Here is a 23750-nt window from a genome sequence, read left to right as displayed (position 1 = left end):
GTCAGTGGATATGGTGTGTCTACTCCCTCCGTCATTTTGCTGCTTCATCCACTGTATTTTAAAAATGTGACTGATATATAAAAGCCTTTTAACTAGATGGCACTCGGTGGAGTTCTTCTGCTTCATCCAATTTATATATACAACAGTTTCATAAAAATCATCATAATTTTTCACACTTCAGAGACAATACTGACCCAGCAAGCAGTCAACCGTACACATGGTTTCCTGGGAGACTATAAGTATTTTTTCAAGAATGTAAGACTACGTTAGAACACCACTTAACCATAATACTCTAATTTTCCTTTGTCTCTAAAGCAGTGGTTACTCTATTAATCAATCTATTAATCCCACTTGGAATGTGATGACTAATTATGAAATGCTAAGTGCTGACTGAAATGCAAGATAATCCAGTTCAGGTGATACCAGGAAAATCAACGTGGAAAACATACATCATTTTTTTAACTTTGTTTATTTGTAGCTTAAAATGTAATGCCATACAATTTTAACAATCACTTAAAAAAAGATTTATATTTGCATAAAACAGAAGCAAAACAGAAAGATAGGAAATAAAATGCCATCTTGCTTCAAGTTTTCGAATCAGTACTTAGAGTACTAAGTAATATACATCTATGTACATTGCAAGTATATTATATAAATATACTATGGGTAATCTTGAAATCACAATAAATATCAAGTAGGTTTTTAGGCACACGGCATAGAAAAATGCAGAATCTGCAGAATTCTTAAGAGTGCTGAGCGACTCATTCTTAGATCATTTGGACACATATATTTTACACCAAATATACAGCCATCACGCACATGATCCCCAGTCACCTCTGAATCTCAACTTTCATCCCAGCATTAGTGCCTTCTTATTCTTTGATACTATTGCTCTATACAGCTATTACATAAGAAAATATTTTGCAGTTTTCTTCAACTAATTGCCTAAGAAGGTATCAGTGCTACCAAAATAAGTACAGCCTGTCTATACAATATATTCATGGAAATGTGCTGAGAGGCACCAACTTACAGAACTGGTCATTGTAATACCGGGAGTTAGTTATCCTGAAAGCAAACTAATAAATTTTAAAGTATACCATTTTTGAAAAGCCAATTCTATTACATCCAGAAATTATTAGAAACTGAGGTAACACCTGTTTTTTAGAGATAGAAATACTTGAAAAAACACCAAAAGTATTTTTAAAAATTCTGACAAACATGGACCTCAGTCATTATGAGCTTTGTCTGTAACTCTTTCTGCGCAAATGTAAACCAAAGAATCCAAAGGAATGCTCTAGTTGAACGTACATATACTGTTAGGATTAAAGATCACAGCCATGGAACACCTGAGATCGCCCTCTGATAAGCGAAGCCTAACGCTTCTCTTAGTAGAGCCAATGTTCATTGATAAGAATGAACCAGATAAAAGCCACTGATTTTCCCCCAGCTACAAGTCAGATTCTGGCATATCCGGCATATCAGCCATCAAGTACCCTATTCCATATCGTCCATTGGGAGCAGTATCCAGAGTTGGTGATCCACTCTGTTTTCGATAAATATTTTTACCAAAATTTGGAGATGACATCTCGCTTGATATCTTTCCATGAATGAGGCTTGCATCATCTCCCTCTAAGTTTACAGGCTCCTTCAGGACCCTTCCTCTCTTATAAGTCACAGATGCTAAATTACCAGAACTATCGTCTATAAGGTTGCAGCGACGAATGATGAAGACAATCGGGATGGGGAGTATTGCTAGGACCATCAGAGAGATACAGACAACCATTCCCCACGTCGGATAGCTCAGAAATTCTTCAGATGCCTGTTAAAGCCAAAAAATAATGATTAACAATCTTTCTCTGCAAGTATGTGAAAAAAATTATATTTGTCTCAGGTTTGTAAGCAAAGACTCTGGGCTAGTCTTGGGACTTGCTTTGACCAATAGAACCCATAAAAGTGACGTTAAGCAACTTCCAAAGCTAGGCCTTAAAGGCCTTGCAATTTCTGCTTCTGTTTCTTAGAATGCTGCCCTGAGTACATAATGCTTGGAAGAAGCCAAGAATGAAAGATCACAGAGAGGGTGCCCAGCTCTCCAGGTTTCAGCAACTGCATGAGTTAGCTCAGGCAAGATGGAGAGAAGAATTGCCCAGCTCATCCAAAGAACCCTAAGAAATAATAAATCAGTATTGCTTTCAGTCATTAAGTTTGGGGGTAGTTTGTTATTAAGCAACAGATACCTATTGCATGTGTCACATCATCTTTCTAAAATCTGAAAATCTAAATTTTGAAGCACATCTGGCCCCCAGGGACTTGGTAAGGGATAACAGACTTATTTATACCCCATGAATTAGGTGTTATTATATAGGATTATTGACCATAGAATAGTTAAAGGTCAGAGGTATCTCTGAAAAATAAGCATTCTGATTTTATAACAGCTAATATATATCTCATGATTACATTATTATATGGCTAATGCAGCTTGAGAACAGAAATTGAAAGCCGCTGCTAACATAAAAGTTAAAACTTTGCTTCAATATTTACTTAAATAATGTCTACACGGCTAACGCATATTTTCATTGTTATATAGTATCTGGGATATGATTTAATAAATTTATATAGGAAAAATATTTCTGGTAGTTTGAGCAATAGTTTTAGAGTCAAAGGCCCAATAATTATTGGTGCATCTATGGTGGCATGAATAAAGCTACTTTAATAAGGACCAAGTCAGTGTTTCTCAAGTATTAAAAAAATCTGCAACGTATAAAAGAAATCATACATGTTTAGGGTCAAACAAAACATAAATCTTAAGATCCTTGCATAAAAGCAACACCATCCATTAAACAGCAAAATATACTATGAAGAAAGCAAAAGACGAAAAACTCTAAACTGGTATTTTATGTATACTATTTATCTAACTTTCTTATTTTGTATTTTACCTTATCCTCAATCCATGCATTGTAGCCAGGAGGACTTAATCCCATATTCACAACACTAGCTATTAGCAGCGATAGTAGCATTAGAGGTGAAATATATTTCCACATATAGTAGTAATATCTGTTAGGAGCAAAGCCCAGCATATCTTTTAGGTCTTCTATAAACCTAAATAAAAGGAAAGTATTTAATTATTTCCCGAGTTAATATTGCTATACCTTGAAAATGTGCATTATATCACCGATTTGACAGAGGTTTAGCCATGATACCATATGACGTTCTACGCTGAAACAAAAAGTCATATTGGAAGATAACTTATAAGTTAGGAACATTTGTAAAGTAAATTTATAAAGTAAAATGGAACCAGTCAAGTACTATAATTTTCATTTAACAAAAGCCCCTTTAGCCAATCACTGAAAAGTCTCCTCCTACTAATGACTTTCTACTCGATGAACACAATATTTGCAATACATTAAAAATTCCTTGTCTCTCTTTTTTCGACTCAGCAATGATTAATTAATATCATCCAATATCCAGTCGGTATTTATATTATCTGAACTCTCACTTCTTTTTCTAGTATGTCTGAGTTGAAAGAAGGTCCATGCATTGCAACTGACTGGTGTGTTTCTCAAGACCATTTTTCATCTCTGGGTTCCTCCTATGTCTCTTTTTTGTTTCTTCCAATTTTTTGTTGAGTCCGCTGGGTACTCTGTCCTATGGTTTCCCACAGTCTGGATTTTGGGGACTGCATCCCCACAGTGTTGCTTCACAAGTACATCTGATCCTCATATTTCCTATAAATTAGTACTTAGACCTAGTAACGGTTAAACTTATGTTTGTTTTCCTTTTTCTTTTTTTTGCTTGAGGAAGATTGGCCCTGAGCTGTTTGTGCCAGTCTTCCTCTATTTTGTCTATGGGATGCCGCCACATGGCTGGATGAGCAGTGTAGGCCCACACCCGGGATCCAAACCTGTGAACCCCTGGCTGAAGCAGAGCATGTGAATTTAACCACTATGCCACCAGGCCAGCCCCTCGTTTTCTTTTTAAGTCAGGTTATCAAGGTATTATTTACATGAAATAAAATTCACCCTTTTTAGGTATATGATGTTAACACTGTCAGAGCATATAGCCATGACATACTAGTCTATCTCCCTTAATATTTATCCAGAGATAAATATCTACTGCGCCCCCACCAGTCCCTGTACTGATGTTTCTGTAGACTTTTCTGTTGTCTAAAGCTAGTTCTCTAGTAGGTTCTTCAAAGAAGGGTCATAGTAACTATATTCTCTAATTTCTTGCATGTTTATAATTATTCGTCTATGGTCACACTACTTGAATGTCAGTTTGACTGGATTTAAAATCTGTGTCTTATGTTTTCTTTCCTTGAGAATCATAAATAAGTCTAACTACGTAGTATTGTTTCAAGAAGTTTGCTGACTATCAGATTTTTCTCTTATAAATAGTTTTGCTTGTTTTGTTTTGTATTTTTTTTTGCCTGGATGTCCCAATTTTTTTTTCTTTGTCTTGAAGTAACATCCTAAACTATGCCCTGGTGTTGGCCATTGTGTCTATTTTTCCAAGTACATCGTGTGCACTTTCTACATTCAAGTTCTCATTTATTTCAGGCAAGTTTCATGAATTATAGTTTTTAGTATTTCTTCTGGCCACTGCTTTTAGAGGCCCTCATTGAATCATCTTTGCTTAACTCCTGTTTCTATTCTTTTTCTTAAATCCTTCGTTACTTCTTCTTGGTTTTAAAAAATATCCCTCCTTTCTAGCTTCTCCTTCTTGTGGAATTAGCCATTGGACTTATTGTTTCTGTGTTCCTTTTAATTTGATCTTCATTTCTGAAGTGTTTTTCTTTTATTCACAATTATTTCCTGAATTCTACCACCTCTGCTTTCAAATCTTCCTTTTCTCTAATTACATATTTCTTGACTTTTAAATAACTGATATATGCTGTTCTTTTGTGGCTTCTATCATTTTTAAAAATTTATTTCAACTCATTTTGAAATAGTTCCTCTATTTTGCTTGTGTGCTTTTGTTTTCTGCAGAGATATTACTCTGCTCCTTTCCTCTTTCTTTAAAAGAATAAGTTTCTTAAGATTTGACCACATTTGAGTGAAATGAATTTTACTGCATTATTAAGAGGGAGGGATGGGCACTTCCTCTCTGTGCACAGTAATCAAAGATTGGCCTCGTAATTTGTCAATTTCCCTCCTCTGCTCTCCTCCTCATATTACCTGGACTTGCTGTTTCCATCGCCCCTACTGTCTCTCTCCTGCTCTGTTCAGGTTTTGCTCCCTTCACTTGCTCTTCAGTGCAGAGCTTTATCTTGGAAGGGAATTCTGGTTTGTTAGTTTCAAGAGGTTTTAGAGACCAGATTGCTCCAGCACTGATGATCTTATTGCACTTTGTTCCTTCTGCATTCCTTGAAATGAGGGCAAGGACCCCATAAAAATTCTCCCAGTGCAGGTCACTGTCTTCATGTGGGCCTGCCACACTTTTCAGGGAGGCTCTGGGAATGATGAGGGAGCTGTCAGAAGCCCTGCCTGCATATCCTCTGCCGTGTCTCACACAGATGTGATGCCACAAAGGTCCTGTGGCTGCCAGCAATTTGTCCCTACCCTCTCTTATTTGAGGGTTCACAGGAATATCTTCTTGCCAATGTCCACGGGTATTTGGTTTTGCTATTATAGTCATTATTTTTCTCTTTCTTTTTTTAAAAAGAGATCTGGAGAGATACAAAAGCTACGCGGCCATCACCTTCAGCTTCACAGGATCCTCCTCATTTTCTTTCATTCATATTTCTTCCTAATTCCTAAATTGCTATGTGCCGATATGTTTTTTTTCTGCATTTGAATTTGCTGTCTCAAAATTTTAGGTTTTGATTGCCTTCTTTCTCTTAACCCTGTCTCTGGAAATGCAGGTAAAAGTAGCAGAGGACATAGAACAGAACTGAGCTCACGAAACTGTTGAAGGTGAACTGGAAGAATATAAGGTTGCTACAGAAATTTAAAGGAGGGAGAGGGGCCAGCCCAGTGGCACAAGCGGTTAAGTGTGCGCGCTCTGCTGCGGCAGCCCGGGGTTCTCGGGTTCGGGTCCTGGGCGTGCACCAACGCACCGCTTGTCAAGCCATGCTATGGTGGCGTCCCATATAACATGGAGGAAGATGGGCATGGATGTTAGCTCAGGGCCAATCTTCCTCAAAATAATAATAATAATAATAATAATGATAATAATAATAATAATAAAGGAGGGAGAAAGTAATTCAATGAGAGCATCTTAGATGTGAGAATTCTAATCCTGCTCCTAAGACACAATATGAGCTTTGGAGGCCCACAGACCTGGTTTCAAATCATAGCTCTGTCATCTTTTAATGTATGTCTTAGTCTCTCTGAGCTTCATTTTTGGCATTCAAAAAAGATAATACTTATCTTGGAGGGTTATTGCTAGGGTCATAGACAATGTATGCAGAGCACACCACTTCACATACAGTAGGAATTTAATAGATGCATCTACTGTTAGTAGTATTATTCCTTCTTTTGTTATAAGTATTATTATTTAGGAACTCAACTAAAAAGAGATATTTTCTACTATGCCTATTGTAAATGATGAGCTGTCTAAATGGACATCTAAATTATGATCTCGTTGATCCACACATCAGTCCAACGACAATATCACATTCCCACGTGGTGCAGGTTAGGCGTTGGGCGTAGCTTGGTAGAGTGTAGAGATATCCGGTTTAGAAATTAAGGTCTAAGTTAAAGTCCTGGCTCTACAACTAACATACTGTGTCCTGTACAAGCAGGACAATGTTCCTTCTGTGATGTGGGTGATAGTCACCAGAGAGTATTTTTATGAGGATTAAGATTTAATGCATGTCAGACAGCTATTACTACTATTGCTATATAGTACATGATTATTAAATGTAAGTTCCCCTACTCTTCCTTGCCTGGAGCTTTTGACGGTAATAAAAACATTTTCTAAGCTTTGTTACAAAGCACACTAATGTTCTGTATGCTGTTTAAGAGGACTCTGGTCTTCATTCAATGAACTCATTCCTACTTTGCACAGACGTCTAATAAGCTTGATGATCTCACTGCCTTAGTCCATATATGTTAACTAGAGATAACAACTTTAAAAAATATTGTACAAGGCCTCCAGACACTTTTTTCTTCTGCAATTACTCTAATGCTTCACTTTACACCAAGTATATATGCTTTTCACATCAAGTAGGTATGTAATTCAGAGGCTTAGGCATCTAGTGAATTCAAGTAATGACTTCATATAAATATGAAGTTTGTATATAGCAAATGCCATATATATCTCAGAGCAGGATATATCATTTCCAAAAATTAGCCTGCTACATAAAGCATAATGTAGCATAATAAAATAAAATTCCTCTCATAAAATAGGTTAGCAAAGTAATTAGGAGCACAGGCTTTAGAGTTAAGCAGAAATGGCAACAAATCCCAGGCCTGCCTCTGTCCAGAGTGTGATGAGCAAGTCCCTTGTTGTGTCACTCAGCCTGAGTTTTCTCATCTGTGAAACGTAGATAACAAGAAGAACTTCAAACAACCTAACAAGGTTCTTGGAACATAGTCAATAATCACTAGGTCTTGGAAGTTACTATTTGATAACCAGAATTAAATCAAAGCTCCAGAATCCTAGACGATATTACCATCCACACAATTCTATCTAATCACCTAATAGGGGAATATACTTCAATAAAACTGTTAAATGAACGGGGCTGGCCATGTGGCGTAGTTAAGTTTGGCGTGCTCTGCTTTGGCAGCCCAGGTTCACGGTTCGGATCCCAGGCACAGACATACACCACCCATCAAGCCGTGCTGTGGTGGTGACCCACATATAAAGTGGAGGAAGATTGGCACAGAGGTTAGCTTAGGGCCAATCTTCCTCACACACACACACACACAAAATTGTTGAATGAAGATGAGCCTGCAAAAGATTTGATTTTGTGGCAACAAATTTTTCCCTTTAGACATTTCCCTCCTCTTCTAAATGAAATAGATATTTACTATTGGTCTTTCCAAAATAGAGATGAAAAATGAATGCATAAAAGCAAATATACTTACTTATCTATGCCATAAACAAAGGATACAGCAATATTCTCCAAAATGACTACAATTAGCAGCGGCAGTGTTGCAGAATAATCATCAAACATTGTAACAAAGTAATTTCCAGAGCGTTGCACAAATATCAGGCCAATACAAAATGCCAGAAGACAACAGATCACTGGACAAAAGGAATAAATTAAAAATTAAGCCCTTATTCAGAACCAAGTCTTTTAAACTTCATTATGAATTAGTATAGTCAAACAATAATTTTGTTTTCACTTTTATAACTTGCCAATGATATAAACAGGCAATACCTTTCCAAGCACAAACAATAAATGAGAAAAAACTGAAGATTTTAAAAGTATAAATCTCCATACCCTTCTTCTCTTTATACTAATAGCAAAGTGACCTTTTCAGGCAGCAAATGTTCATAGGTCATTTCTACCTTTAATAATGCTTTATAGTTTTGGGAGCTACATTGAATTTTTGAATTTATAATGAGACTAATGTGACATAATAAGATTGTGATAACATATATGTTATATTTGATTGAAATATGGTTATTTTTAAAGCATAACTGAAAAAATCTGATCAGACCTTGCCTTAGCACCAACCCAAGTCTAGATCTTGATATTGCCTGAACAGATTCGTTGGGAATGCATTATGACAGGGTTGGGCAACCTAGTTATCCAAGAACTAAGAAGAATCATCTAAAAGGAGCTTCCATAGTAGTATCTAAGAAAGATGCAGAAATTTTGACCAGTTACCATTAACATGAAAACTTAGATTTCTGGATTCCATATAGTATTCTCATATTTTTCGCCATACGCTTTATTCTCTCATGCACATTAGTGGAGAGCCTTCAGAAATAAAGGATGACTGTGTTTTCTTTCTCAACCACCTTTAGCAGAGGTGAGAAAAAGTGGAAGACACACAGCAGGTACGAGCCGCTCGGGAGGGAGAAAGCACACATGCCTGGGTTCAGTCAGCTGGGGCTCCAACAATCTCAGCAAGCGGGGGTTAAATTAAGCCATTACTTCCATCTCTTAAGCACTGTGCTAGTGGTATGCGTTTCATCCTACATAAACAAATATTTATATATAGACACACAATGTAGAAAAGGAAAAGTAACATTTACTTGGAGTCTATCACATACGGAAATATTTAAATGCTTGTCACAGTATGTTGTACTCAGAGTCTCAGGATGGAAGTAGCAGAGCTTGGATTTGAACCATGGCCTTTGTCACTTTCACTCTCTCCTCATTACACCACAACATAAGGTAAATATGAAGAAAGTGTATTCTAGGTGGTACGGACAGTAAGGGTTTTGCTGGAGATGTGAGAGGAAGAGACAGTGAGTAAATTCACTTATCTAAGTCCAACTATTAGAGAAGAGAAAAACGTATCTGACAAAGGTGATGGAGGAACATTTCCTCAAGGTAAAATATGACTGAAGTATAGGTGTGACCCCAGAGGACAGGTAAGGGGGGAAGACAGGGCATTCCCCTTTGCTCTGACCAAACAGTGGAGTCAGTGAGAGTCAGCAAATACCATCTGTGTGTCTTTCCCTCTACACTGCAAGCCCTCTAACCACAGGATGGTTTGGGTATGGGGCAAAGATGAGGAAAGCAGCAAAGATGACTGCTATGTAGCCTGCATGTCAGGGTATAGGATATTAAGAGCCTTAAATGAAATAGAAACTTCAGAAGTAGTGACCACCTTTTGGAGAAGATAAAGAAGTTTCTCATTTATGTTCAGCTGAGTTGAGGATATTTAGGTATAAATATTTAACAAACTGCTGAAATTGTTTTACACACACACAGTTAGAGCAGTAAGTGATAAAGGTATATATGTGAGTTATTTACACATGAATTATTACTAGATCTTTCCGAGCAAAACAGAGCCTTCGGGGCTTGCGCACCACTGCCCGGCACTGAAGGTCACCCATATGTTTTTTCCCATTTATTTTTGCATCGCCTGCCGACACTGTTCCTGCACTCTGTCTGGCCGGCTTCCTCACGGCTCCCTTTACCTCTATTTATGTACGTTTACTAAAGCTACCCTCTGATCCCTAAGAAGACCCTCCCCCTTTCCAATTCAACTTCCCTCTCTTGCTGACAGTTCCGTCATATATTTAGATGACATTTGCTGCTTCTTAATTCTTACAACATGTAAAGTCTCTATTATGCTATCAGGATATTACATGGTACAGGTCTCATCTACCCAACTTGATTTTAATTATCAGTACTATTCTTTTTGGAGAAGAGGCTCTCCCATATCTCTGCATCTCTGTTATAATTTCTCTTATATCCTTAATATCCCTCAAATGCAAGGACGATGTACTACAAAACTGGCACTGTAATAACTGCTTGCAGATTGGACTTATTAACAACCATCAATATTGATAAATTGTTTTATTTTCTTTCCTACCTAGAGATATTAACTACTAGTAGGCTACAATTGCTATTTTATAGGAGAACTGAATTTAGGTTTATCAATTTCAGCTATGCACTTTGTGGAAAAGGAGTATTGCATCCCAACTACTTTTTTATAATTATTTTACTTGTATACAAAATTGTACATGAACATTCCATGACTTTATTCTAGTGCCAGTAATTCATGATAATGACATTATTATTAGTAAAGTAATAAACAATCATTAATAACTAATGTAATCTATATTAAATCTATTATTTGCATATTATATAAATATGTAAATAAAATAACAAATACTAATAATATAACTAATAAAGAGACATTAATAAAACACTTTCATTTTTCCATCTCTGATCTCTCACTAAGAGTAAAATGCCCTGTATCAGTTCAATGAAAAGTCAAATGCATAAAAACTCACCAGTAAGAATTTCTTTCCTCACTTTGAAAGTGTCCACAATAGGTGTGATGATCCCTTCAATGGTTCCAAACATGCTGCCAAGCCCTAGATTGACCAGCATGAGGAAGAACATCACTGACCAGAAGGGAGATGCAGGGAAGTGTGTCATTGCTTCCGTAAAGGCAATGAAAGCTAGACCAGTCCCCTGAACAGCCTGGAAAATATACAAAAGAGCAACATTAACACAGAGCAATATTAAGTGATGGCTATACATATCAGTGACAAAGGGGAGGGAAAACTCTCAATAACGCCTGGAGTTACTGGCAGTAAACATGCTGGTATCATGTTGTTTCCAAGAAACTGTGCCTCTAACCAAACTTCAAGTTGACTGTGTTATCTCAAAAGACAACAGATAGACCAGAATTAAGACACACACACACACACACACACACACACACACAACTTTTAAGGGTAAGTTGTTAAATTTTTCCTTACAGAATTCAAGATTTTTATATTAATGATGACTTCATTCATAATTACCTACACATGATTTTTTATGTTTAGTCACAAGTATACTTAGCTCTCTTACAGAAAGTGATTAATGGACAATTTCTCCAATTATATTTTCCTTTTTGGCAATACAGGGAGAAGGTGAAAAGCAACACAAGGACATTTACTACTGTTCACCTATTTCGTGTTTATTAAAATATACGACAGTGGCTAAGAAAAAGGACTTCATCATGACTTGTTGAATACAGTTAGCAAAATGGCCAAATACCATTCATGTGCCAAAACAATCATGTAATATGTAAATGATAGTCATAATTCAATTTTTGTATTAAATATTATACCAGGAAAAGTATCAGAGTGATTTCATTTTCTCTGATGAAAATCACTTAAATTTATATTCATTGCGATTTAATCAATGAAATTGTTTTTTAAAGTGAAGCAAAACTTTACGATTTAAGAAAGAATGTTCTCTGAAATAAAGAATGTAAATTCTGCAACAGCATAATCTTCCACAGGCATTTTAAAGGTCATTTTCCTATAAGAAGTCTCCTGGACAATGCATGTTTCAACTGAATGATGATTACTTGATTACTTAAACATAGCCTACTGACTTTATTTAGCTCATCTTCAATTTGACAGGAATTGAGATGAAGAGCGGGAAACTCCTCTTCTTTCACTTTTTGAAGGATGTCATAAACTAAATGATAATCTTCTGTGGTAACAGCCGAAAAGTTGATATGATGGGGGATAATATCCTGACTAAGGTTGCCCATTTTCAAAAATTTTATGATCATTTCTGAATTTCTGAAAAATAGAACATAATGAACACTTATGGATTTTGGGAGTACATTTTCTATATAATTATGCCATCAGAAGCTGAAGAAAATTAATATCCATACTCTGCAATGCATTTCTCATTTACGACATTGGCTTTGAAGCCCAGAACTGCAAACACCACTAATGTTGCCAGGACAGAAGTAAAAAAATTGATGAAGGACACGAGGACAGCGTCAAAGTGGCAGTTGTTGTCTCTCTTGTTGTAGCTGGAGAAGGCAATGACGCCACCAAAGCCCAGCCCTAAGGCAAAGAACACCTGCGTCGCCGCTTCTCTCCAGACCTTCGGCTCCAGCATCATTTCCAGCTGTTTAAAATTAAACATAACAGAGGTCAGCTGCAAAATAATAGTTCGGACTAATCTACATGGAGTTAGTCTTATTGTTCAAATATATCATAATGATATCTATGAATCCAAAGGTTATTTAAATCAGGGGGACAATTTGTTCTTAAGTAGAAATAACAAATTTTCCATTTAGGAATGAAACGAGGAATATGAATAAGCAATACTATAGACTATCAAGCCTTTATATAGAGATTTTACCGACATGGAGATTTTCTACTTCTATGGGAATTTTTAAATATCTTTAAAACAAATCATCACAGGACTATTTGAAAGAGAAATTAACTATCTTCAATTATTTCCTATTTATATCTTTGTTTTCTTTCCAAAGCAAAATAAATCAATTATCAATAAAAGTTAAATAATTCCTTAACTAATACCATAAGTTTTTTGTTTTCTGGTGGAAGTGTAATAATCAAAGTAGATAATAATTATAAGCTTGGTAGAGTTGAACTATTTGTACTTTACATATTCACGTATGTATCATTCATTTCTTCATTCAATACTTTCCTGAAAGCCTTTTCTTTGAAAATTGAAGAAATTCAACCATATCATTTCTAAGGCCCTTTCAGATCCAAAGTTCTAAAGTTCTGAGTCTGTGCCAAACATACATTTGAATGAACTCTGCTTTACTTCTTAGACAATTATCACTGCACTGTATATAATCAAGCCTTTAAATGAACAACTAATATTAGCCATATCTGACAGAGACTTCAATAAACAGTTAATTTTGATTTCAGTAACAGGAGTCTTTAAATTGGTATTTTATCTCTTTTTACTATTGCAACGAAATTGCCTTTATCGGGAGCAATGTGGAACGTGGTTACGCCCAGGAGCTCCACAGAAAGTTTCAGGTGCTGGCCATGTAATAATCTATAAACAGTGCAACCTGGGGTAAGTGGCCTGTCCTCCCTGAGTTTCAGCTTACTCAACTGAAAGATGGGAGTAACAAGACACATACCACTTACCACAGTGCCTGCCACAGGCTAAGTGCTCGATAATTGCTAAGATACATGGACTGTAGTGGTAGGCAAACTGAGAAGCACTTTATATGGATTATCTCATTTCATCTTCACAACAATCCATAAAATTGTTGCTACTATTATCTGAATCTTAGAAAGATTAAGTAACCTGCCTAAGGTGACACAGCAGGTCTGGAGTGGAGCGGAAATATGAACACAAGCAGATTTCAAAATGCATATATTCTCTCAAATGTTAGGATTTATTGTTCAATTAATTTTAATGATTATTATTAAAATTTATGCAATATTCTCATGAAACATAATCATGATTATATTTATAATGTATTTACAATTAACTCAGATATGCATATTATTTATTGACTATTGCTACAATATACCATTCTGTGGTTAATTCTGATCTACTCAAATACACTCAACTGTCTATCTCTACATTACCCACTAGGTGGCAGACAACACCCATTTACTAAAGACATTATTCAGCTTACTTTCAAATCAGGAACTAAATACTCCATTCACTGTTTTGGGAATATTTCATGTGCTTAGGTACTTTCTCCCTTACATATACAATGTGAATTAAAAAGTAATTGACAACCTCTTATTATTATATTAACTATCACATCCTACAGTGATGCAAAATCTTATCAACAGTCAAAAAAAAGTGAGCTGAAGAAAGAATTAACTATATTAATAGTGAATCCTAGTCCTGGTTTAAAACGTTAATTATGCCGTAATTTTAAATATGAGAGCCATGTAAGAGTGTCATATCAAACTATTTAAATTCTAAAATATCTATTTAAATGAAATATTTAGAATTATGTCACAAGCAATTGCCAACCTGGAAAAAGATGACATTCCAGAAATTCACACCAAAGCTAGCTGTTTTAAACCCAGAAAACTTTTTTCTTCAATATTACAAATATAAGTATTTTTTGTCATTAAGTATAGCTCATTTGAAGCTGATTTAAGTTATAGCTGAAATTTATAAATCTCAACTAGTTATTCACTGAGGAGTTCCAACAACTCTAAATGTTGGACTTTTGAACTATTCAAGAAAATCAGATACCAATGTCAGCATATTTGTTACTAGAGAATGAACACCAAGTTGTAAACAGACGCCCAAAGAACACAGCCTCTTTTACACAGGATCAAGGGAGCTGCCAGGAGTGACAAAGAATTCCGGGAAAGCTAATATCTTCTGCCCAAATCTCACAGCATGATGCTGGCTGCACACTCATCCTTCAGATAACTTCTCATTTCTGAACTAATTTTGAAATTGTATCTTTATAACGCAGTGTCTGCCAAAACTTGTTTTTGTTTCCTGTAAATCAATATAAGTCCACAAGTATTGATTAATCAGGTTCAATTTGCCCAGTGCTTTTTTGTTTGTTTACTTTTTGTGAGGATGATCAGCCCTGAGTTAACATCCATGCCAATCCTCCTCTTTTTGCTGAGGAAGACTGGCCCTGGGCTAACATCCGTGCCCATCTTCCTCCACTTTATATGGGATGCCGCCACAGGATAGCCGGACAAGTGGTGCATCGATGTGCGCCTGGGATCCGAACCCGGGCCACCAGCAGCAGAGCATGCGCACTTAACCACTACGCCACGGGGCCAGCCCCATCAATGTGCCCAGTGTTGAGTTCAGCTCTAAGTTGAATGACAGAGCATAAGTTCTGAGCTTCTATGAAGCCTGATGAGAATTTTCCTAAAATGTATGTGTATCTGTAAAAGTTACAGAACTTCCCAAACTCACCACTATAAATACTATTGTAGAAGGTACAAAACCTTAAAACAAACAAATAAACCAAGAAAGCACTGATGTTCTGAGACAGGATTTAGAGTACAGTAGGGTTCTTAACTTGAGTCCATGGATTTTAAGTGATCTGTCAACCTCCTGAGACGCTAAGCAAATTAATATGTTCGTTATTTTTTCTGGTAAGAAGATCCTATTGTCAGTTTTATCAAAGAGATCCATGATACAAAATGTTAAGAACCACTGAAATGGAGGAGGAAGAGGGAATAAAGATTGAAAAGTTCTAGAATTTATCAGAATTAGAAATTTATAAAATTAGAAATTGATTATAAAAGAGGAATTTTTGAAGTTTAAATAGTGATAGTCTTACTCTAGAACTAAAAAGGGATATTTAAACTTGGAGACGGATGGATATAATTATAGATACACGAAAGCTCTAGTTTTTCTAGGCTGGTTAACATAACTGTAATTTAAAAGTCTAATGTACATATGGTAGAATAATTATCCCTTAAATCTAACGGTGGGAATATCTTAACAACAAGCCTAATGCCTTCACGGTCACAAGCCTTAAGCAGAAGCACAGCGCGTACCTTAGGGGTGAACATGTGGCGGACGCCATCAACTGAGCCGTTTAACAGCAGCGCTCTGACGAGGAAGCACAGAAGCACCACGTATGGGAACAGAGAACTAAAATACATGATCTGCAAAGAAAGAAAAACAAAAACAGGCCAGACACACTAATTCTATTCTTTTTTAGAGTTAAGATTATGTGTTCTGCACCATACTTTGACAGTTAACTGTTTTATAGTATGATTAATAATTTGTATAGCCATCTTATTAGAATGGCTTATTAGTCTTGATTCAATATAACTTATTTAAGATCCTATTTATTGAGATTCCGAAAAATAAGAAATCTTCCTTATTTAATCTCCTTTAAAATAGTTCATACGTATGGGCTAACTTGAAATAGTGTTAATTCTTATAGTTCATAAAACAAGCAATATTTAAGAGAAATGAATGGTCACTGACTCCCTAACAAATTTCTACTTTTATTGTTGTTCCATTATGATTCTGTAAAGCTTGTGGAGTAGGGAGTGGTCCTATGTTAAGTTTCCTACAGAACCTCAGCAATTAACCATGTAAAGGTTTTACTTTCTTCTTCAGCATTTCTACCATTAAAGTTAAGCAAATGTTTATCATAGAAAAAGGATTGTCCTAACCAAACATTTACCGCCTTCTTGACATTTCCATGTGGACACCCAATGAGTCTCTAAGGCTTTTCAAGTCCCCAAGGGAACTTCTGAATTTCCCCCAAAGCTGTCCCCACCCATCTCCCTCTAAGTAAATGGGCCCACTATCCATCCAGCGGCTAAAGTCAAATGTCCAGAAGTAGTCCTGCACTATTTGTAATATTCTCCTAACTGGTTTCCAGTACCAGAGATAACCTGAGTTATCTCATTCCCTGCTTCACACACTCCAGAGATTTCTAAAACACTTGGAATAAAATTCGAATTCCTCCCTCTGACCTGCAAAGCCTTACACTAGAGCCCTACCGGCCTTCCTCACCACTCTTCCCCCAGCTGAGCTCTGGCCCCGCAGGCCCCTGCTCTCCGTGGGGAGACCAAGCCCTCCATCTTCAGGGCCAGAGCAGGGCTGGGCCCTCAGTCTGAGGCACTCATCTCCCTCATCTGCACGTGACTCGCTCCTCTTTGTCATTTACGTCTCATCTTCATCTCCTCCAGGAAATCTTCCCAGACCACCCAAGATAAGGCTATGCTTTTTTCCATCCAATATCCCCCCATCTGCCCTCCCCTACACCCTATGAACCCTCCATGATATTACCTTGTTTTGGTTTTTTTGACAGCACTCAGCACTGTCAAAATTACGTTATTTATACATTTACTTATTAATTTCCAGTCTCCCCTTCGTGTTAGTGCTGTCGAGTCGATTCCCACTCCTAGGGACCCTGTGTACAGCAGAATTGAACCTTGACTGCTCTTTTTAAGCCATTCTCTCACCTTCTGGCACTATATCAGACAATGATCTGCCACTATTCCTAGGGTTTTCATGGCCAAATTTTTTTGGAAGTGGGTGGCCAGGTCCTTCTTCTTCGTCTGTCTTAGTCTGGAAGCTGCGCTGAAACCTGTCCACCATGGGTGAACCTGTTGGTATTTGGAATACTGGTGGCATAGCTTTCAGCATCACAGCAACACACAGCCGCCACGGTATGACCACCGACAGATGGGTGGTGGGGTTCCCTGACTGGGAAATGAACCTGGTGAGAGCACCAAATCTTAACCACTAGATCACCACCTGTCTCCCCTATGGGAATATAAGCTCTGTGAGGGCAACGGCCTTTTCCCTTCTGTTGGCTGCCATACCCCAAACACGTACATAGGTGTTGGCACACAGTACGTATATGCTATGTATCTGGGGAGGGAGGGATGGAGGGAGGATGGGAGGAATGGAGGAAAAACTGTCATAGCAGGGGATGACTCAGGGCAGGTAAGAGAGATTGAATCCAATAATAACTATACACAAACAATGTATAAGTCAACATCATAATTTGCATTTCTTCTATAGTTCTATCCACTTATATTTAAATACACATAGAACACGCTAAGGAAAAATTAATAAAATCTCAACATACTTCTGAATCAATGTCAATAAAAATAATTATATTTTAATTTAATCAGTTATAATAAAACAGAATTTCTCAGTCATTTCAACTTCGTTTAATTCCTTGATTACTTCCATCCACCCACATTTCTTGATTTCTTTTTATCAGAATGCCTTCAGATGAAGTAACTTTTTTTCATTCTCCTTGCCTACTTTTAGCATTCTTTAAATGTCAGTCTACTATGTATCTACTTAAGTAGCCTGATCTCACTTGAATTAAAGCTATTCCTTTTACGATTCTTCTTCACAAATCTTGAGGCTAGCCAGAAGCATGGGTTCGCTTATGCACAACAGCTTATCTTTTTGTTTTTTTAAACAGAACTCAAATTTGCTGCCTTCTAAGTGACTTATATGACTTTCATTAATCCTATTTATTTCAAAACTGAAAACGAAGGCTACACACTAAAATAGTCTGGATAGGTTGGTTTTAATTTTTCCAACAAATTTACATATGCTCAGTATGTTTTAAATATAATTTCAAATTAGAGACTAAGGGAAGAAGTGATTCTTGCTGTACTTGTATTTCTCCAGGCTAAACATCTCAAACACACCCTTAATACGTCCCTCTTTCCCACATCCCATAACCAATTGATTCTACCACAGAAATCTCAGACCCGTCCCTGTGTTTCCATCCTCAATGACGTGTCACCTTTCACTTTTATGAGCAGTTTCCTGCTCACCCTGCCTCCAGATTCTCTCTGCCAGCTCTCCCCTTCATCCCTGAAATCCATTGTCCACATTACTACCAGGATGATCTTTCTAAACTAAAGAGCTGATGGTATCAATGAACTGCTAAAAATCCTCAGATATTCCATACCGTTTGTTGAGTAACAGCCAAGCATCTGACCAGTGTACACAGATCCTTTAGTATCTGCTATCAATTCACATTTCAAGTTTCATCTCCCAAGAGCTGCACAGGTTGTATGTAAAAGTCACACAGGGGCACTCAGCAATCTTTGTGCTTGGCACATCCAGTGTTCTCTCTCTGAACTTTCTGGTGAGCTCCTCTTCAAACATCAAACTCTAGACCAAAAGTTACCTCCTCTGTGAAGCCTTCCTCTAAATCCACGTGAATTTCAGTGGCTCCCTCTATGCCATCATGTACTTTTATATGCTTCTATTACTGCACTTATTCTGCTGTAATTATCTGTCTCACCCCTTAAATTATGGGTTCCATGAGGACAAAACTGTGGCCTATTCATTTTTGCATATCCATCAGCACCTTACATATAGTGGGTACTCAAACATATTGTACATTAACAGAGAATTTATAAGAAATTAAGTTTTCCTTTCTGTATACATTCCCTAAAAAATTCAACTCATCTTTATTCTGCAGTATTTTTTAAATCATATACTAATATATGATCAGACTCATTTCAATTTTCATTTATTAATTTAATAAGTATTTGGGTTCTTAAAGACACTGATCTGGATTCAGTGATAGGACTCTGGCATAGCTTCCTAAAAAGGAACAGGAAAATTTCATGTTCAATATAAGACAGAGAAAAATAGTCAAAATTTTAAATAGTCAAGTAATATTAAGTGGGTAATGTCTAAACTTTCTTCTATGAGCAGGTAAAAGGACAAAATATTTAATTATTAAATTCTGAGATTTAAAGATGTATCTTAAGTCAGCACTTTTACAGAGGCAGCCATATTGTGTTTTTAAACACAAATTCTTTACATTTAATCATATGGATCTAATCTTATTACACCAACATAGTCAGATGCATAATATTATTTAAAATAGGTTAAATTCTACCTAACTATATGTAAAATGTTACACTTTCTCCTTACACTTTATTTTATGCATTGCTACCTGAAATTATTTTACCCATTTGTTTATTGTCTGTCTCTGCCACTAGAATGACATTTCATGAAGACAGGCATTTTGTTTGCCTGGTTCATTGCTATATCTCCAGACCAAGATGAATGGTTGGCATACAGTAGGTGCTCAATAAATACGTGTTAAATGAATACATGAATGATCCTTACATTGTCTAAGAAGTACACATTTTTAAGAACTGAGAAATGAAATATGTTTCTTTGGCTGATTTTAAGACCCCTGGGCCTTGATAACTGAAATGCCTTCATAGCGAGTGCATTTGGTAAGAGACTAGTTTATCAATCAAAATGTTTATAAAAATATTTTCATTCTACTCAACTGCTGAAGAACAGAAAACATCTGAAATCATTTAGTTGTTTTTTTTTTCTTACATATTAAAATGTTTACTATAAACACACTTTCAGAAAGTCATTCTATTTGAGAACACCATAGCCTAGTTCTAGCTCTGCCACTTATCAGTTGTTTAATTCTGGCCATTTATTTATTCTATCTAAGCTTGTTAACTTTGTAGTAAAATGGGGATAAAAACATCGAAAATCATTGGCTGACAGAAAGATTAAACAAGCTATTGTATGCAAAGTACTTAGCACAGTAGTAGTAATTATGGCAAAGCAGTACTAGCAGAAATATCACCTTAGAATCAGAAGACAGCTAGAGCTTCACATTTCTATCCTTCATCTTGGGGCAGGCATCCCCTTCATAGCAGTTGTCACAAAGGGACATGCGACCTCTGTGGTCAAAACCTCCAGTGATGCCAGGCTCTCTAGCACTGAGACAACTAAGTTCATTGTTACCAGGCCTGATTGCTGAAAGGTCTTCCTTTCTTTGACGATTTACCACCATCCCACCAACCTCCACAATGCCCCATATTTGATCATAGTTCTGTTCTCTGTAGCCACACAGAATGAGCCTTATTCTTCTCTGCATTCAACTATTTGAAGATTGTGACCACAGGGCCGAGATTTCTCTTCTCCATAATAAAGGGGGAAATTAAGATTTCAGTAAAATCCAGTACTGCAGGTACGGTGCAAGTGAGGTGTGCCTACCTGGCCCAAAGAAGAATGACAGTCAGACTCCTCTTATTTTATGCAGTTTCCAATTAGCATTGTGTGTGGTATGTGTGTCTGTGTATATGTGTGTGTTTGGCCAAGCATATCACAAGCTGACTCATATTCTTTTAGCTACTAAATCCTCTAAGTTGTTTTTTCATATACTACCCTTAAACCACATCAGCCTTAACCATGTTTCTCTATACTGGACTTGTGTGATTGTTTATTTGGAGCTTTCTTTTTGCAGGCAAACATAGAGCTTTCCATTTATTCCTAATAAATTTCTTCTCCTTATATTGAGCTCATTGTTTCAGACCAAGGAATTGTGACAATTTAGACTTTCATCTCCTTGCTCATATTACGTACAGCTTTCTCCCCATCTGTGCCTACTGAATTCTTTCTTCAAATTCTGATGAAAAGCCACTCTCTCCCTGAAGCCTTCTCACTGAAATAATAAACTGTATGTACCAATACGCTGTATTACATTTTGAGAGATAAAGTTATATTACATGATATAAGAAAAACAACTCCAAAATGCTGTGATAAGAAAAGGATGAATATTTCCTTAAATAATAAAACATATACTTATATTAAGAAACAAAACGTGGCAGTAAGACTCCAGCACAGGGATTTCTAGACGTCTCTGACTGACCACAGTTCGTTCTCTTTCTACCAAATGACATTTTCTTAGGATGCTTGTAAATGTGGTTAGATTTGGCTTAAGAATCTATTTCTTTATTTATAACCTGACTACAATGTGTCTCTGGCATAGTAGAAGTCACATCCAATTGAACAAATGAATTGAACTTATTTAATCATACAGTACATTAACATTCAGAAAGTACTGAAAGATTCAAATGTGTTATCTACCATGTTCATTTCTTCAAAGGAAAAATGGTATAGAAGTTCTAGCAGGAAGGTGAATGTAAAATCAGCTGTGGTTTACAAGTTAAAAATATCATCAAACATTTTGAATTAAATGAAGTAACAGGAAGCAGAGATGAATTAGACAGACTTCTGCCCTAAGAGTTCACTATTTGGTGGGAATAAAATATGACAGTGAGAGACATTACAGTGTTTCAAATAAATAACACGGGCTCTAGATTTAGACGGACCTGTCAGGTTTGACTCCAGGTACCAGCACTTACTAGTCATGACACTTTGAGCAAGTTACCTAATTTCTCAAACTTTTTTTTTTATCTGTAAAATAGGCCTGAGAGCAGCAATTCCTTCTTAGAGTTTTCTTTAGAATTAAATGGAATAAAGTACATAAAGCACTTATCACAGTGCCTAGAGCAAAATAAACATGTAAGAAATATTGGCTTCTGTTATTGTTCTTGCTCTGATCACTGTCAGAATCATCTTCACCACCATCATTTATTACTACTACTGCTACTAGTCCCACTCCTACTAGTATAGATGGTGAGTGGTAATATATCAGCCTGGAAAGATATATGATCAGATCTATGCTTTGGAAAGAAAAGATAGTAGAGACGGACTGTCGAGGGGCAGAGAGAAGAAGCACCCACAATAAATTCTTGCTATGGCCCAGCCAAAAGATGTAGAGAGCTTTAAAACAATGACAATAATAACGAAAAAAAATGCAGTATAAAAGCAAAATAGTGACTAGCAATTACTTTCCTAATGCATCCTTTAAGAAAAAAAGAACTCAAGGTATCTAGAATTCACTTGATGTCTTTTTCAATCACAGCCTTTTAAAATGTTCCACATGCCCTGGCAGGCATGCCCTTTAGTCTTCTACATCACTCTGAGTTCCTTGTTGAGCTTGTCATAACCACCTAACGATGTTCAGATCTTTAAGAAATACTTCACACTAGACTATTTTAAAATCTTTTATGCAACTATTCCTTAGAACACCTATAGTAGAGGAAAATGATATAACACCCAAAAAATGAACAAATTCTTCATTCTACTACTTTCCCCAATTTCCCTGATTGGAATAAGTAATCAGAGAACTAAAACATTAGGGTCAACTAAATAAACGCAAAAAGAAAGGACTTTTAGGTATTGACAAAACATTTCACAGAAGATCTTGATGAAATAAGGAAAGATTATAAAGGACTTTAGATTTCACTATAAAACACTTATATCTTTCTTTATGTCCTTTTTTTAAACACATCTGTAAAAGCACCACTTCTAACCAACCTTTAATTAACTACCTAGGATGCTACTTGCAGTGCTCCCACAGAGATTTATAGCAGAGCTTGAGGGGAGCCTAGTACCAGGCATGGTGATTAGCAGAATCGGCGCTCTAACATACTAACTTTTCCAGAAGACTGAATGCCTTTGATCATAGCCAAGCAAACCACGACCCAGGCAACCAGCAAGCAGACAGTCATCTTCCAGTTTAAGCCCCCACTTGCGGAAATGGAACTGGAAATATTCAGCGCTTCTCTGTACCAGTAATAGGTAGTGGCGGAACTTTTCTCACATTCTGGCTCTACAACTGTAAAAAGAAGGGTAACGTGATCATTTCAGATATAAAGAGACAATGAGACATTGAGACAATAATGAGACAATAATGAGACAATTTTTCTTCCAGTAAGCCTGTAAATCAATTCTTAGCATTTCTAGAAAACTACTACTATTCTACAGAAGGATTTAAATTCACAATGAAAACTCAACTGTGCAAAAATGTGAAAAACCAACAGACGTGTCATCTTTGATATTTCTTATTACACATTTCTGAAATAGGAATATGTGAGCTTTTTATTAAGGTAATTAAAACACGTCAGGTTTACAGCCCCTTCCACGCCCAGAATTATCTGACCGACTTCCTGGGGCAGAGCTGTCAAACATGTAGCTGCTGGCCACGTGGAGCTAGTCTAAAGTGACAGATGCTGTAAATACAAAATACAAAGGGGATTTTGGAGGCTTAGTACAAGAAAAA

At 36.6% G+C, this 23750-nt stretch overlaps 1 protein-coding gene across 1 annotated transcript in view; it reads right to left on the bottom strand.

The window, feature by feature from the left end:
- Positions 1–450: 450 nt before the first annotated feature.
- SLC6A15 (solute carrier family 6 member 15) overlaps positions 451–23750 on the bottom strand; it is a 49074-nt gene continuing 25774 nt past the window's right edge. The window contains exons 5-12 of the mRNA XM_014796365.2: positions 23125–23306; positions 15856–15966; positions 12252–12493; positions 11964–12156; positions 10864–11056; positions 8028–8187; positions 2934–3096; positions 451–1819 (exon numbers count right to left, since the gene is read on the bottom strand). Coding sequence (XP_014651851.1) covers positions 1448–1819; positions 2934–3096; positions 8028–8187; positions 10864–11056; positions 11964–12156; positions 12252–12493; positions 15856–15966; positions 23125–23306 — 1616 coding nt within the window. The 3' untranslated portion in view covers positions 451–1447. The remainder of the gene's footprint in view (positions 1820–2933; positions 3097–8027; positions 8188–10863; positions 11057–11963; positions 12157–12251; positions 12494–15855; positions 15967–23124; positions 23307–23750) is intronic.

This window comes from Ceratotherium simum, chromosome 25 (genome assembly GCF_057802395.1).
Source record: "Ceratotherium simum simum isolate JZ-2026a chromosome 25, ASM5780239v1, whole genome shotgun sequence".
In the NCBI taxonomy this organism is placed as follows: domain Eukaryota; kingdom Metazoa; phylum Chordata; class Mammalia; order Perissodactyla; family Rhinocerotidae; genus Ceratotherium; species Ceratotherium simum.
Note: the sequence above shows the minus strand (reverse complement) of the source record. Positions and strands in the feature narration are given on the sequence as shown.